The 16,835-nt window shown below is 49.4% G+C and overlaps 1 protein-coding gene and 1 non-coding gene across 2 annotated transcripts in view; one reads left to right on the top strand and one right to left on the bottom strand.

Annotated features, from left to right (window-relative positions):
• The window catches only part of LOC120052969 (dmX-like protein 2), an 84,926-nt gene that overhangs the window by 13,843 nt on the left and 54,248 nt on the right, over positions 1-16,835 (top strand). The window contains exons 9-26 of the mRNA XM_039000221.1: positions 308-488; positions 3,368-3,586; positions 3,789-4,057; positions 4,221-4,487; positions 4,742-4,974; positions 5,397-5,599; positions 6,014-6,135; positions 7,192-7,281; positions 7,765-7,873; positions 8,429-8,548; positions 11,196-11,408; positions 11,711-12,012; positions 12,348-12,520; positions 12,605-12,824; positions 13,669-14,139; positions 14,629-14,958; positions 15,269-15,388; positions 15,910-16,045. Of these exons, the coding sequence (XP_038856149.1) occupies positions 308-488; positions 3,368-3,586; positions 3,789-4,057; positions 4,221-4,487; positions 4,742-4,974; positions 5,397-5,599; positions 6,014-6,135; positions 7,192-7,281; positions 7,765-7,873; positions 8,429-8,548; positions 11,196-11,408; positions 11,711-12,012; positions 12,348-12,520; positions 12,605-12,824; positions 13,669-14,139; positions 14,629-14,958; positions 15,269-15,388; positions 15,910-16,045 (3,778 nt within the window). The remainder of the gene's footprint in view (positions 1-307; positions 489-3,367; positions 3,587-3,788; positions 4,058-4,220; positions 4,488-4,741; positions 4,975-5,396; positions 5,600-6,013; positions 6,136-7,191; positions 7,282-7,764; positions 7,874-8,428; positions 8,549-11,195; positions 11,409-11,710; positions 12,013-12,347; positions 12,521-12,604; positions 12,825-13,668; positions 14,140-14,628; positions 14,959-15,268; positions 15,389-15,909; positions 16,046-16,835) is intronic.
• On the bottom strand, positions 5,295-5,363 carry trnav-uac. Its single transcript has one exon. It is a non-coding gene; the product is annotated as a tRNA-Val (tRNA).

The following is a 16,835-nucleotide window of genomic DNA, read 5'->3' as shown; positions in this document are numbered from 1 at the left end:
CACAATGACTACAAAAATAAGAGGAACCAATTAAGTTCCTGACTTGCAACAGAGATGGATTGGCTGGCTAGATGTCAAGGAGTTGAATATATGTGCTTGGTAAACATGTCTTTGTCTTTGCAGCTGTTTGACCCAGTGGTCGAATAAACTTGTTTTGAGATTTTCCTAGTGATTCGTTTGAGTTTGTACTCTGTTTAGAACCTAACAGTATGAAGGGCTTCAATAATATGACACTTCTCTCTTCCTGTCCCACCCCCTGCCCTGTCATTGGTCCTCCCCGTGCCTGTCCTGTCCTCTCATTGGCCAGTCGATGAGCCACCTGAAGCACCTGCGTCGTGGTCGTCGGAGGTCGTCTGCCCTGGTGTCTCACACTGAGCTGCTGCCGTCTCAGATGGGGACCCACGAGACACACACACACCGCCACATCTCTCACCACGCTAACGCTCTCTGTCACTTCCACATCTCTGCCAGCATCAACCCTGCCTCGGGTACGTAGCACACACACACATCACACACACACACCGCCACATCTCTCACCACGCCAACGCTCTCTGTCACTTCCACATCTCTGCCAGCATCAACCCTGCCTCGGGTACGTATCACACACACATCACACACACACATCACACACACACACCGCCACATCTCTCACCACGCTAACGCTCTCTGTCACTTCCACATCTCTGCCAGCATCAACCCTGCCTCGGGTACGTATCACACACACATCACACACACACACCGCCACATCTCTCACCACGCTAACGCTCTCTGTCACTTCCACATCTCTGCCAGCATCAACCCTGCCTCGGGTACGTATCACACACACATCACACACACACACCGCCACATCTCTCACCACGCTAACGCTCTCTGTCACTTCCACATCTCTGCCAGCATCAACCCTGCCTCGGGTACGTAGCACACACACACACACACACACACACACACACACACACACACACACACACCGCCACATCTCTCACCACGCTAACGCTCTCTGTCACTTCCACATCTCTGCCAGCATCAACCCTGCCTCGGGTACGTAGCACACACACACATCACACACACACATCACACACACACACCGCCACATCTCTCACCACGCTAACGCTCTCTGTCACTTCCACATCTCTGCCAGCATCAACCCTGCCTCGGGTACGTAGCACACACACACATCACACACACACACCGCCACATCTCTCACCACGCCAACGCTCTCTGTCACTTCCACATCTCTGCCAGCATCAACCCTGCCTCGGGTACGTAGCACACACACACATCACACACACACATCACACACACACACCGCATCAAACATACATATACAGTTGAAGTCGGACGTTTACATACACTTAGTTTGGAGTCATTAAAACTTGTTTTTCAACCACTCCACAAATTTCTTGTTAACAAACTATAGTTTTGGCAAGTCGGTTAGGATATCTACTTTGTGCATGACACAAATAATTTCTCCAACAATTGTTTACAGACAGATTATTTCACTTATAATTCACTGTATCACAATTCCAGTGGGTCAGCAGTTTACATACACTAAGTATGGCTGTGCCTTTAAACAGCTTGGAAAATTCCAGAAAATGATGTCATGGCTTTAGATGCTTCTGATAGGCTAATTGACATAATTTGAGTCAATTGGAGGTGTACCTGTGGCTGTATTTCAAGGCCTGCCTTCAAACTCAGTGCCTCTTTGCTTGACATCATAGGAAAATCACAAGAAATCAGCCAAGACCTCAGAAAACAAATTGTAGACCTCCACTAGTCTGGTTCATCCTTGGGATCAATTTCCAAACGCCTGAAGGTACCACGTTCATCTGTACAAACAATAGTACGCAAGTATAAACACCATGGGACCATGCAGCTGTCAAACCGCTCAGGAAAGAGACGCGTTCTGTCTCCTAGAGATGAACGTACTTTGGTGCGAAAAGTGCAAATCAATCCCAGAACAACAGCAAAGGACCTTGTGAAGATGCTGGAGGAAACAGGTACAAAAGTATATCCACAATAAAACGAGTCCTATATCGACATAACCTGAAAGGCCGCTCAGCAAGGAAGAAGCCACTGCTCCAAAACCGCCATAAAAAAAGCCAGACTACGGTTTGCAACTGCACTTGGGGACAAAGATTGTACTTTTTGGAGAAATGTCCTCTGGTCTGATGAAACAACAATAGACCTGTTTGGCCATAATGACCATCACTATGTTTGGAGGAAAAAGGGGGAGGCTTGCAAGCCGAAGAACACCATCCCAACCGTGAAGCACGGGGGTGGCAGCATCATGTTGTGGCGGTGCCGTGCTGCAGGAGGAACTGGTGCACTTCACAAACTAGATAGCATCATGAGGAGGAAAATTATGTGGATATATTGAAGCAACATCTCAAGACATCAGTCAGGAAGTTAAAGCTTGGTCGCAAATGGGTCTTCCAAATGGACAATGACCCCCAGCATACTTCAAAGTTGTGGCAAAATGGCTTAAGGACAACAGTCAAGGTATTGGAGTGGCCATCACAAAGCCCTGACCTCAATCCTATAGAAAATTAGTTGGCAGAACTGAAAAGGCGTGTATGAGCAAGGAGGCCTACAAACCTGACTCAGTTACACCAGGTCTGTCAGGAGGAATGGGCCAAAATTCACCCAAGTTATTGTGGGAAGCTTGTGGAAGGCTACCCAAAATGTTTGGCCCAAGTTAAACAATTTAAAGGCAATGCTACCAAATACGAATTGAGTGTATGTAAACTTCTGACCCACTGGGAATGGGATGAAAGAAATAAAAGCTGAAATAATTAATTCTCTCTACTATTATTCTGACATTTCACACTCTTAAAATAAAGTGGTGATTTTAACTTTCCTAAAACAGGGACTTTTTACTAGGATTAAATGTCAGGAATTGTGAAAAACGGAGTTTAAATGTATTTGGCTAAGGTGTATGTAAACTTCCAACTTCAACTGTACATACAGCTGCACACACACATCACACACACACACACACACAAACACACATACACTGCATCAGACATACATATACATACAGCTACACACACACACATACACTGCATCAGACATACATATACATACAGCTACACACACGCACACTGCATCAGACATACATATACATACAGCTACACACACACACACACACACACACACACACGCACACTGCATCAGACATACATATACATACAGCTACACACACTGCATCAGACATACATATACATACAGCTGCACACACAATCTCTCCGCCTCAGGCACACACACATCACACACTGAACTAGCAACATCAACCTTAGCTTGTTCCGATATTCCTCCCACATGCATAGTGATATCCTGTACCCGCCCCTTTCCTCTCTCTATCCCCCAGACATCCCAGCGGTGCTAGCGGAGTCTGCAGTGTTTACTCCGGAGGACGGGAGTGGAGGAGGAGGGTTTGTGGTCCACTGGCTCAACAACAAGGACCTGTCCTTCACAACCTCCATGGACCTGTTCATGCTGCAGCTCCGCAAGCTCTCAGAACAGCAGCTGGACCAAGCCACCGACGACGCCCTCGACCAGAACGGCTCCCCCATTAAGTTTGACTTTGGTACGCTCTGTTTCAGAAACCCTCAGATCTACATGTTGTTGTTGTGAGATATATATATATATTAACTAGTTCTGAGTAGCTGACCCAGTACAAAACCGTTGTAGAGTCGTGAAATACATCTGGGTAATATCAGTCTGTTCCAAGGTATTCTATACACACTGACATACTCTGCCCCTGTCTAACTCCCTCCCTCTCTCTCCAGACCTAGATGAGATGTCAGAGAAGGGTTCATCAGAGCATGGTGAGGAGGGTGATGGTGGTGAGGGCAGCACCAAGGCGTCGTCCCCAGGCTCCAGTAGCTCAGTGCCCCTGCCCTCCATGTTGCTGGAGAGGAAGATGGAGGCGTTAACTCTGGAGTGGAATAAGAGTCCTGACATGCTGTTTACCATCCACCCCAGCGACGGGTCCTTCCTGGTCTGGCACATCAAATACCTGGACGAGTACATCCAGGGGATCTTCAGACAGGTGCAGGTAAGAGGAGACTGCAGCAACACGCTCGGACATGAAGAAACATACATATTGTACATGGACACACACCTACCAGCATTATCCCCACACAAGAGGAAGCACAATTATGTTCCAATCAGACTATTCCCTCTCTCCCCTCCCTCTCTTTCCATCCCTTTTTCTCCAGGTGTCGTTCTCGTCCCGTATCCCGGTGGCGTTCCCTACAGGCGACGCCAACTCCCTGAGTAAGAACATTCTGATGTACGCCTGCTCCTTCTCCAACGTGGATAGCTCCAACGCTGTGGGGGAGCAGGGGAAGAGGGCCCGCCGGTTGCCCCGTTCTGCCTCTGCTGGGCTGGGTTCCTCAGCCCTCAGCCTCTCTCTGGGCCAAGCTCCAGGCATCGGCCCCGCTGTCATGATGGTGTCCAAACATGTGGACGGGTCTCTCAATCAGGTGAGAGGGAGTGGCAGACTGTGGCTGTGTCCCAAACCCACCTATTCCCTATGTAGTGCACTACTTTTGACCAGGACTCATAAGAGTATTGAGGTCCTTACATTCATGCTTAAAAGACAAACTACAACCATATAAAGTAAAACAACAAAGATCCCTGTAATAATGTCATACTCTATGATACATAATATATAATAAACTTGTGTATAGACATTTTGTGACTCAAAGTTTTCCTTTCAATCCGTTTCCCTCTCCAGTGGGCGGTGACGTTCGCCGAGCGCTCGGCGTTCTCCAATGTTCTAACCGTGTCTCATACGTTCCGTTACTGCGGTCACCGGTTCCACCTCAACGACCAGGCGTGTCACACCGTCCTCCCCCTACTGCTGACCTCCTCCCACCACAACGCTCTCCTCACCCCCCCCTCCGCCCCCGGCAGCATCGACCTCGACCAGCCACCCACACACACACCTCCCCCCAGAGGACGGCGCAGGTAGGGAGGGAGGAAGGGAGTGTGTGTGTGTGTGTGTGTGTGTGTGTGTGTGTGTGTGTGTATGTGTGTGTGTGTGTGTGTGTGTGTGTGTCATAGGAGGAAGCAACGAGGACCCTCAATGTCTAGAAAGTGTGTGTGTGTGTGTTTACAAAATGTTCATGTGAGTGTGTATCAGAAATACGTGTGTGTGTGTGCAAGCGTGTGTGTTTAATCTAATCTCTGTCTTTGACAATCTGTTGTGTGTGTGAGACAAACACATGTTTTATACGAACTCATTATCCAGAGAGACTTCTAGTAGTGAATGCATACTTTTTCATACTGGTCGCCCGTGGGAATTGAACCCACAACCCTGGCGTTGTAAGCGCCATGCTCTGCCAACTGAGCCACACACTGTGACAAACTCTGTGTGTGTGATCCCCCAGGAAGCAGCTGCGTAACGCGGCCACCAGGACGTTCCATGACCCGAACGCCATCTACAGTGAGCTGATTCTGTGGAGGGTGGACCACATAGGACCCCTGTCCTGCACTGGAGGGGTGTCAGAGCTGGCCCGAATCAACTCCCTACACACATCAGCCTTCTCCAATGTAGCATGGCTGCCTACCCTGGTACCCAGCTCTGTGCTAGGTTAGCACACACACACACACACACACACACACACACACACACACACACACACACACACTGGAATCCATGCACACATCAGCCTTCTCCAATGTAGCATGGCTGCCTACCCTGGTACCCAGCTCTGTGCTAGGTTAGCACACACACACACACATACTCTGCAATACAGAACCCATTTCTAGTGTGCTCTGAAGCGTATTGTTGGAGGATGTATATAATCTATAACTGTTCATGTGTGTATCACATGTTCAGACAAGGTACTGGTGAAGTACTCAGATTGTCAAAGGGTGGTTTGGCGACACCTGTAGGTCTTCAAGTTGAAGTTACAATTTTATTGGGCGTATATACTAACAACATGCAGAACCTTACTCAGAGCGCTCACATTTAAAACAGCGTCTCTCTCCCCTCTATCTCCAGGTACGTACTGTAACAGTTCCAGTGCGTGCTTCGTAGCGTCAGACGGTAAGAACTTACGTCTCTACCAGGCTGTGGTGGACGCCAGGAAACTACTGGACGAACTGTCAGACCCTGAGACCTCAGTGAGTAAACACAGAGACAGACACACAGACACGTACAGATGTCCTCAGTCAGATTAACAGTGAAATCCTGAGACCTCAGTAAGTAAACACAGAGACAGACACACAGACACATACAGATGTCCTCAGTCAGATTAACAGTGAAATCCTGAGACCTCAGTAAGTAAACACAGAGACAGACACACAGACACGTACAGATGTCCTCAGTCAGATTAACAGTGAAATCCTGAGATTGAAGGGACTGGAACATTAAAGCTTCAAGGTAGCTGGTTAAAGACTCCGTTAACCTTCCCCCCCCCCCCCCCCCCCCCCCCTCTCTCTCCTAACAACACACCTCATCATACCTCTCTGGTTTCTCTCTGTCTCTGTCTCTCTCTCTGTCTCTCTCTGTGTCTCTCTCTTTCTGTCTCTCTCTCTATCTGTGTCTCTCTCCCTATCTGTGTCTCTCTCTCTTTCTGTGTGTGTATGTCTCTCTCCTAACAACACAACTCATCATAACTCTTTGGTTCCTCTTTCTCTATCTGTGTCTCTCTATCTGTGTCTCTATCTGTGTCTCTCTATCTGTGTCTCTCTATCTGTGTCTCTCTATCTGTGTCTCTCTATCTGTGTCTCTCTATCTGTGTCTCTATCTGTGTCTCTATCTGTGTCTCTATCTGTGTCTCTATCTGTGTCTCTCTCTCTGTGTCTCTCTCTCTGTGTCTCTCTCTCCTAACAACACAACTCATCATAACTCTCTGGTTCCTCTCTCTCTCTCTCTCTCTGTCTCTCTATCTGTGTCTCTCTCTGTCTCTATCTGTGTCTCTCTATCTGTGTCTCTCCCTCTTTCTGTGTGTGTGTCTCACTCACTCACTCACTCACTCATTCACTCACTCATTCACTCACTCACTCACTCACTCACTCACTCACTCACTCACTCACTCACTCACTCACTCACTCACTCACTCACTCACTCACTCACTCACTCACTCACTCACTCACTCACTCACTCACTCACTCACTCACTCACTCACTCACTCACTGTGTCTCTCACTGTGTCTCTCACTGTGTCTCTCTCCATAGAAACTAGTAGGAGAGGTATTTAACATAGTGAGCCAGCAGTCGACAGCCAGACCAGGCTGCATCATAGAACTAGATGTCATCACTAACCAGGTAAGAAATACCTATTTGACTGTTTCTTTATCTAAGCAGTAAGTCAAATCAAATGTTATTTGTCACGTGCCGAATACAACAGGTGTAGACCTTGCCGTGAAATACTTACTTACAGGCCCTTAACCACACCTGTCTCTTTATCTAAGCAGTAAGTCAAGAGACCATGCTATATCATTAATCTAGTCACAGGTAAATGGTGGTGCTCAGCTCAGCGCACAGCGGAAGTATTTTACCTAACATATAGCTTATCAAAATGTGATTTGTTTTTCAATTGTTTGTGGGTCTTTGTAATCTGAGGGAAATACGTCCATCTCTCTCCTTCTCCCTCCCTCTGACCCTCTATCTCTCTCAATTCAAATGGCTTTTTTTTAAGCAAGTGAAGTAGATAATATACAAAAGTGAAATAAACAATAAAAATGAACAGTAAACATTACACTCACAGAAGTTCTCTCTCTCTCTCTCTCTCTCTCTCTCTCTCAATAGTGTGGATCTACCACCCAGCTCCTTCATGTTTTCCAGGAGGACTTTATTTTGGGGTATAAACCTCAGGAGGACCCAGAGCTCTACACTACATCCTACCCTTATACAGAGGGTACGGGAGGTTGGAAGGAGGGAGGGAGGGAGGGAGGATTGAGGGTGTGAAAGGATGGACAGAAGAATTATGAATTGTTTAATGTATGAATGACATGATTAGCCTCAGGAGGACCCAGAGCTCTACACTACAACTTACCCTTCTACCGAGGGTACATGAGGTTGTAGGGAGGGAGGGAGGGGTGGAGAATTGAGGGGCAAAAGGATGGACAGAAGAATGGATGGATGAATAATGAATTGGTTAATGTATGAATGACATGCGCTCTACACACTGAGCTCTACACAGAGCTCTACATACTGACCTTCCTTCAACTCAGGATGGGATGGACGGATGGATGGATGAACTGAAGAATGAGTGGATGACTGAACTGAAGAATGAGTGGATGACTGAACTGAAGAAGGAGTGGATGACTGAACTGAAGAAGGAGTGGATGACTGAACTGAAGAATGAGTGGATGACTGAACTGAAGAATGAGTGGATGACTGAACTGAAGAATGAGTGGATGACTGAACTGAAGAACTTGTAAAAGCGTTGTTGTGTTTCTCTCCTCTCCAGAGTACCACCCTACTCCGTTCTCTGAGAAGTTCTTCCTGGTTGTCATAGAGAAGGACCTGAACATGAACTCTGTGCTGCAGATGTGGCACCTGCACCTACAGTCCGTGCAGGCCTGTGTGGGTGAGTACCTAACCACAACCTAACCTAACCACAACCTAACCTAGGCCTGTGTGGGTGAGTACCTAACCACAACCTAACCTAACCACAACCTAACCTAGGCCTGTGTGGGTGAGTACCTAACCACAACCTAACCTAGGCCTGTGTGGGTGAGTACCTAACCACAACCTAACCTAACCACAACCTAACCTAGGCCTGTGTGGGTGAGTACCTAACCACAACCTAACCTAACCACAACCTAACCTAGGCCTGTGTGGGTGAGTACCTAACCACAACCTAACCTAGGCCTGTGTGGGTGAGTACCTAACCACAACCTAACCTAGGCCTGTGTGGGTGAGTACCTAACCACAACCTAACCTAGGCCTGTGTGGGTGAGTACCTAACCACAACCTAACCTAACCACAACCTAACCTAGGCCTGTGTGGGTGAGTACCTAACCACAACCTAACCTAACCACAACCTAACCTAGGCCTGTGTGGGTGAGTACCTAACCTAACCACAACCTAACCTAGGCCTGTGTGGGTGAGTACCTAACCACAACATAACCACAACACAACCTAACCTAGGCCTGTGTGGGTGAGTACCTAACCTAACCACAACCTAACCTAGGCCTGTGTGGGTGAGTACCTAACCTAACCACAACCTAACCTAGGCCTGTGTGGGTGAGTACCTAACCACAACCTAACCACAACACAGCCTAACCTAGGCCTGTGTGGGTGAGTACCTAACCTAACCACAACCTAACCTAGGCCTGTGTGGGTGAGTACCTAACCACAACCTAACCTAGGCCTGTGTGGGTGAGTACCTAACCACAACCTAACCACAACACAGCCTAACCTAGGCCTGTGTGGGTGAGTACCTAAGTACCTAACCACAACCCAACCTAACCACAACCTAACCTAGGCCTGTGTAGGTGAGTACCTAACCACAACCCTGACCCAACCTAACCCGGTATAATAGAGTAACGTACAGTAGGCCCCGGTATAATAGAGCGCAGTGGGCCCCGGTATAATAGAGCGCAGTGGGCCCCGGTATAATAGAGCGCAGTGGGCCCCGGTATAATAGAGCGCAGTGGGCCCCGGTATAATAGAGCGCAGTGGGCCCCGGTATAATAGAGCGCAGTGGGCCCCGGTATAATAGAGCGCAGTGGGCCCCGGTATAATAGAGCGCAGTGGGCCCCGGTATAATAGAGCGCAGTGGGCCCCGGTATAATAGAGCGCAGTGGGCCCCGGAACAATAGAGCGCTGTGGGCCCCGGTGTAGCGGAGTAGTACAGTGGTCTCCGGTGTAGCGGAGTAGTACAGTGGTCGCCGGTGTAGCGGAGTAGTACAGTGGACCCCGGTGTAACGGAGTAGTACAGTGGACCCCGGTAAGTAGTACAGTGGACCCCGGCATAACGGAGTAATACAGTGGACCCCGGCATAACGGAGTAGTACAGTGGACCCCGGCATAACGGAGTAGTACAGTGGACCCCGGCATAACGGAGTAGTACAGTGGACCCCGGCATAACGGAGTAGTACAGTGGACCCCGGCATAACGGAGTAGTACAGTGGACCCCGGCATAACGGAGTAGTACAGTGGACCCCGGCATAACGGAGTAGTACAGTGGACCCCGGCATAACGGAGTAGTACAGTGGACCCCGGCATAGCGGAGTAGTACAGTGGACCCCGGCATAGCGGAGTCGTACAGTGGACCCCGGCATAGCGGAGTAGTACAGTGGACCCCGGCATAACGGAGTAGTACAGTGGACCGCGGCATAACGGAGTAGTACAGTGGACCGCGGCATAACGGAGTAGTACAGTGGACCGCGGCATAACGGAGTAGTACAGTGGACCGCGGTATAACGGAGTAGTACAGTGGACCGCGGAGTAGTACAGTGGACCCCGGTATAACGGAGTCGTACAGTGGACCCCGGTATAACGGAGTCGTACAGTGGACCCCGGCATAACGGAGTAGTACAGTGGACCCCGGCATAACGGAGTAGTACAGTGGACCCCGGTATAACGGAGTAGTACAGTGGACCCCGGCATAACGGAGTAGTACAGTGGACCCCGGCATAACGGAGTAGTACAGTGGACCCCGGCATAACGGAGTAGTACAGTGGACCCCGGCATAACGGAGTAGTACAGTGGACCCCGGCATAAAGGAGTAGTACAGTGGACCGCAGAGTCGTACAGTGGACCCCGGTATAACGGAGTCGTACAGTGGACCCCGGTATAGCGGAGTCGTACAGTGGACCCCGGTATAGCGGAGTCGTACAGTGGACCCCGGTATAGCGGAGTCGTACAGTGGACCCCGGTATAACGGAGTCGTACAGTGGACCCCGGTATAACGGAGTCGTACAGTGGACCCCGGTATAGCGGAGTCGTACAGTGGACCCCGGTATAGCGGAGTCGTACAGTGGACCGCGGTATAACGGAGTAGTACAGTGGACTGCGGTATAACGGAGTAGTACAGTGGATTAGTATATACATTGAGGCCTGTGTAGTTTGTATATTGATTGTGTTGAAGATAACGTTTTTTCTCGGTTTGTTTAGATAAGTTTGTTCAGATAATATTGTGAACAATAAAGTTTTTCCTCTGTTGTTGAGACGACTATATGAACAATAAAGTTTTCTCTCTGTCTCTCTTTCTTTCTCTGTGTGTTCAGATGATCCGGTCCCAGAGAGGTCGTACCAGTCTCAGCTGACGATCCCGTTCCAACAGAGTACAGCTGACACGTCCTCCTCCCCTCTTACTCGCTCAGCCTCGACAGCTAACCTGCAGTCAGCCAGCAAACTGATCCTCAGCTCCAAGCTGGTCTGTAGCCACCGTCTGGACCTGCCTGTTGGGGTGGAGGTGACCAGGGCTACGCCCTCCGCAGGTACGGATGGATATGCACACACACACACACACACACACACACACACACACACACACACACTTTTACATATTTGTAAAAACAGTCCAAATGTAATATATTCCAAAGTAAAAGTTTTAAAACCAACAGCACATCATAGAAAATGTAAACGCCTCCCAAGCCAGGGACTGGATCCTAACAATTTAATATGGCATTGTCCTCCATGTCTCTGTCTTCAAGTCATCTGAGTTAGTCTGATTCTTTTGTAACAGTTATTCTATACTGTCTCGCTCTGTCTCTCTCCGTCTCTCTCCCTCTCTCTCCAGGTCACCTGAGTTCGTCGTCCATCTACCCTGTGTGTCTGGCCCCCTACCTGATCGTCACCACCTGCTCTGACTCCCGCGTCCGGTTCTGGCGATGCTCTGTGGAGGGGGGACAGACTGCCCTGGGGTGTGAGGAGGGGGAGAACAGGGTCTATCACTGGGAGCCTTGGGCTCTACTCAACGAGGAGGAGGATAACAACAGTGCTGTGTGTGTCCCAGGACGTCCTGTAGCCGTGTCCTGTTCCTACACTGGACGACTGGCTGTCTCCTTCAAACAGCCCCGGCCCGGACACATCCCGGGACAGGTAGGAGAGGACTTTTACTGTACGCTCCACTCAACTTAATGGCTCATTGGATTAGTGCATATTCTGGTGTAGTTCACCTGTCCAAATTCAAGCACATTGCTTTCAATTTCTGTCCCTGAGGAATGTAAAAAAAATACAGTATAATCTTTATCAGTCATTTTGTAGAAGGTTTTACCTGAAGTGGTTGTGGTTCTGTCTCTAGATATGGTTTTGGATGAGAACATCTGATGACTAAAATGTACAATACTTCATTGTTCATTTTCCCTCAGACATGTCATTTTTTTGCATTTAACCTGACAGTTTAATGAAGTGTGTACCTTCCTCCCTCTCCCCAGAGCCATGGTCCAGCAGGGGACTTCTCCATGCACGTGTCCATCTTTGAGTGTGAGTCTACGGGGGGGTCTGAGTGGGTGTTGGAGCAGACCCTCCACCTGGATGACTTCACTAGGCCCTCCTCTACCCTGGACCCTGGAGTCAGTGTAGACTCCAACCTCTTTGTGTACAGCAGGTACTGGTGGGGTGTGTGTGTGTGTGTGTGTGTCTGTCTGTGTGTGCATGTCTCTAAAATGACTAACCCCCTCTCTCTCTGTAGGTCTGACCTGTACATGAGTCGCGACCACCACTCTCCCAACATCAAACACTATGTCCACCTGGACTGGCTGTCCAAAGAGGACGGGTCTCATATCCTCACGGTGGGGGTGGGATCCAATATCCTCATGTACGGTCGCATCTCGGGCGTGGTCAACGAACAGACCGCAAGCAAGGACGGGGTGGCGATCATCACCCTACCTCTAGGCGGCAGCATCAAACAGGTACACACACACACACACACACACCCCAAAGTCAGGATCAAACTGGTACACGCTCACACACACACACACACACACACACACACACACACACACACACACACACACACACACACACACACACACACACACACACACCCCAAAGTCAGGATCAAACAGGTACACACTCACACACACACACACACACACACCCAAAGTCAGGATCAAACTGGTACTTCCGTAACCCACACTACCTTGTATTCTTCACACATTTAGTCTACTGTGTATTGCTGTTACATCTGCTGTTTGTTAGCATGTGGTTCTGTCTGTATGTGTTGTGTATGCTGCTAAATGACTTGCCTCTTTGAGGACATTCAAGTTTTCAAGTGTGCGTCCCAAATGGTTTCCTGGCTAGTCAGACTCCTTGCTTCAGGCCAAACGCCATGCCCACGGACGTCAGTTCCTTCTCCACAATGAGGCTGGATCTGAGTCCCTCCCCGACCCTTCACCGAATGGGGCAGTGATTGGTCCAGAAACCGATTGGTATTCCACCAGTGTGTAAAGCAGTGGTTTGAAAATGTGTCATTGGCTTTGGATACTCTGATTGGTTAGCCCCTCTTGCCCATCCTCACAACAAACAACGTCAATGTTGTCAGTCTCAGACTAAAGTACTGCATGCATTGAACAAGAATTTAGGATGAGACTACTCTCTGGCTACCCAAATTGCACCCTATTCCCTAATTGGTGCACTACTTTTGACCAGCGCCTAATGACTGCACTATAAAGCGTCTGGATAATAAACATTATTATTATTCTACTAATAATCATTATTCTTACCCCCCTGCATCCCTGATCTAATGTGAAACAGGGTATCCGATCCCGCTGGATCCTGCTGCGCACTGTGGACCTGCTCTCCTCTGTAGACGGCACCCCCTCCCTGCCCGTGTCCCTGTCCTGGGTGAGGGACGGCATCCTGGTGGTGGGTATGGACTGTGAGATGCACGTGTACGCCCAGTGGCGCCAGGACCGCAAGCCCGGTGATGCCGAGGGGGACAGCCTCTCCTCTGAAGATAACATCGCTGGGGGGGTTAGAGGGAGCGGAGGGCAGACGGCCACTGCTGCAGCCACGGGGGGATCCTCGTCGGCGTTCAAGGGGCGCGCCCGGTCCAAGAGTGTGTTTGAGGGCAACGTGGCAATCGACGAGGCTCTCCAGGCGCCGGCAGGGCTGCAGGAGGGGGGTCTGTTTGAGGCGGCCCACTCCCTGTCCCCCACCCTGCCTCAGTACCATCCAACACAGCTGCTGGAGCTCATGGACCTGGGGAAGGTCCGCCGCGCCAAGGTGGGTCTGACTGACTGGTCTGGGTGGATGGGTGAATTGGTGGATGGATGAATAGATGGCTGGTTGGCTGTCTGTCTGGGTGGATGAATGTCTGGTTGGCTGGCTGTCTGTCTGGTGGGTCTGGGTGGGGTGGATGAATGTCTGGTTGGCTGTCTGTCTGTCTGTCTGGTGGGTCTGGGTGGATGGGTGGGGTGGATGAATGTCTGTTTGGCTGTCTGTCTGATTGGTTGGTGGGCTGGCTGGTTGGCTGCTTGTCTGGCTGGCTGGCTGTTTGTCCATCTGCCTGTCCACTTTATAAATGTTTGCAACCAAGATACATTTATTTAAGTGACCAGACAACTTCTTGAGTAGTCATAGAATAGAGAGAACAACAATATGACTGCTGTGATTATGATGACAATGATGATGGCGATGATGCCGTCAATGACTACATTAATGTCTCTGCCACTGTTGATGAAGATGAGGAAGATGGTTATTCTTCTTCTTCAGGCCATCCTGTCCCACCTGGTGAAGTGTATCGCTGGGGAGGTTGCTGTGGTGAGGGACGTGGAGGCAGGTGAGGGTGGAACCAGACGCCACCTGTCCCGGACAATTAGTGTGAGCGGCAGTACGGCTAAAGACACCATCGTGGCCGGCCGCGACGGGGGACGAGATTACACAGAAATCAACTCCATTCCCCCTCTACCCCTCTACGCTCTGCTCTCTGCTGACCTGGACACCTCCTATAAGGGAGGAGAGGAGGGGGCGAAGGGAGGGAAGGTGGCTGAGGTAGAGGGGGCGAGGAAGACAGGAGGAGATCAGTACACAGACCTGTTCCAGGTAAGAGGTTTCAGGTTTTAGCTGGATGTTTCAGTGACACATACAGATGTTTCCTTTTTCATAGAATCATACTTCCTAAGTGTGTAGATGCTCAACAGATTCTTCAAAAACATGTTTATTTTCTATTGTATAATGTTGATATTCTGTCTGTTACCTAAAGACAAGATATGCAGTAAATGTTTGTTGGAACCATATGACCCCTCCATGTGTTAACCTCTGGGTCCAGATGTAATCTTGTTCTCTGTTATACCCAAATCAATAATCAATCAACCAATCAATCATCTAGTGATTGTATGTCTCCCTCCCTCAGTTGCAGGCGGTGACGACAGATGACTTTGTGAGCTTCGCTACAGAGAAAGTAGAGAAGAAGTCTAGATTCATCAACCTGTCTCAGTACGGACCCACCTACTTCGGACCAGAACACGCACAGGTAAACAACAACAACAGTTATTTACTTACCGGCCTGTGGATGGCTGAGATGTTTTTGTCTGGTTTAAGTGTTTGTCAAGTAAATATATCGCCTCTGTGATTAATACAGTTCTTCTCTGCTAATCTCCCTCCCTCCCTGCCTCCCTGCCTGCCTGCCTGCCTGCCTGCCTGCCTTCCTTCCTTCCTTCCTTCCTTCCTTCCTTCCTTCCTTCCTTCCTTCCTTCCTTCCTTCCTTCCTTCCTTCCTTCCTTCCTTCCTTCCCTCTCCCCCTCTATCCTTCCTTCCCTCCCTCTCCCCCTCTATCCTTCCTTCCCTCTCCTCCCTCCCTCCTTCCTTCCCTCCCTCTCCCCCTCTATCCTTCCTTCCCTCTCCCCCTCCATCCTTCCCTCCCCCTCCCTCCCTCACTCCATCCTTCCCTCCCTCTCCCCCTCCATCCTTCCCTCCCCCTCCTCCCTACCTCCATCCTTCCCTCCCTCTCCCCTTCCATCCTTCCCTCCCTCTCCCCCTCCTCCCTCCCTCCAGGTGTTATCTAGTCAGCTGATGCATTCCAGTCTTCCAGGTCTGACCAGGTTGGAACAGATGTTTCTGGTGGCTCTAGCTGATACTGTAGCTACCACCAGTTCAGAGGTCAGCAGCTCCACTGACAAACAGTACACAGGTCAGTCTCAGAGAGAGGGAGGGTGTCTGTGACTTGGGCCATGTTTTACCTGACCATGGTCTATTAGGCAAAACAAATAGAAACATAATGTAATTAGTCTAGTCAGAGTTGTTCCCTGATTACGTGTTCTTAATGGTTGATATAAACACACACTGACAGTTATCTTTGTCATTTCACCTCCAGTATCAGTCTGTTATAGATGTTATTTAGTCTTTAAGGGGGAAGTGAGAAAGAGACCTTAGCAGGTTGTTCCTCTGTTAAGTAAGCAGAGGGAGAGGGAGAGAAAGAAGGAGAGGGAGAGAAAGAAGGAGAGGGAGAGAAAGAAGGAGAGGGAGAGAAAGAAGGAGAGGGAGAGATTGAGAGGGGAGGGAGAGATTGAGAGGGGAGGGAGAGAAGGTTGAAAGGTTCATGGACGAGACACACTAAGACACAGGACTATGGGGCACATTGAACTACCATGCTACCATGAACAAGTAGTGCACTGTATAGGAAACGGGGTACCATTTAGGGAGGAGGACCAGGCACATGGAGTGGAAGACATTTAAAGGACTGATTGCTAAATCATTGTTTTCATCTCTTTGTATGGATGGGTAGAGGGGGATGGAGAGATCCCTCAACGCTCTCCATCGGGTGTGTTTCATTTGTATTGTTAGGTTCTACATGAACCTAGTAAAACTCACAGACGATTAGTAAAGCTTCAACTAAGTTTATTCACCCGTTGGGCCATACAGCTGCATAAGACAAAGCCATATTTCCACCAGTGGTCGTATATATATACCTCAGTTTGGGT

Source organism: Salvelinus namaycush, chromosome 1 (assembly GCF_016432855.1).
Source record: "Salvelinus namaycush isolate Seneca chromosome 1, SaNama_1.0, whole genome shotgun sequence".
Classification (NCBI taxonomy): Eukaryota; Metazoa; Chordata; class Actinopteri; order Salmoniformes; family Salmonidae; genus Salvelinus; species Salvelinus namaycush.
This window is presented reverse-complemented; position numbering and strand designations above follow the sequence as displayed.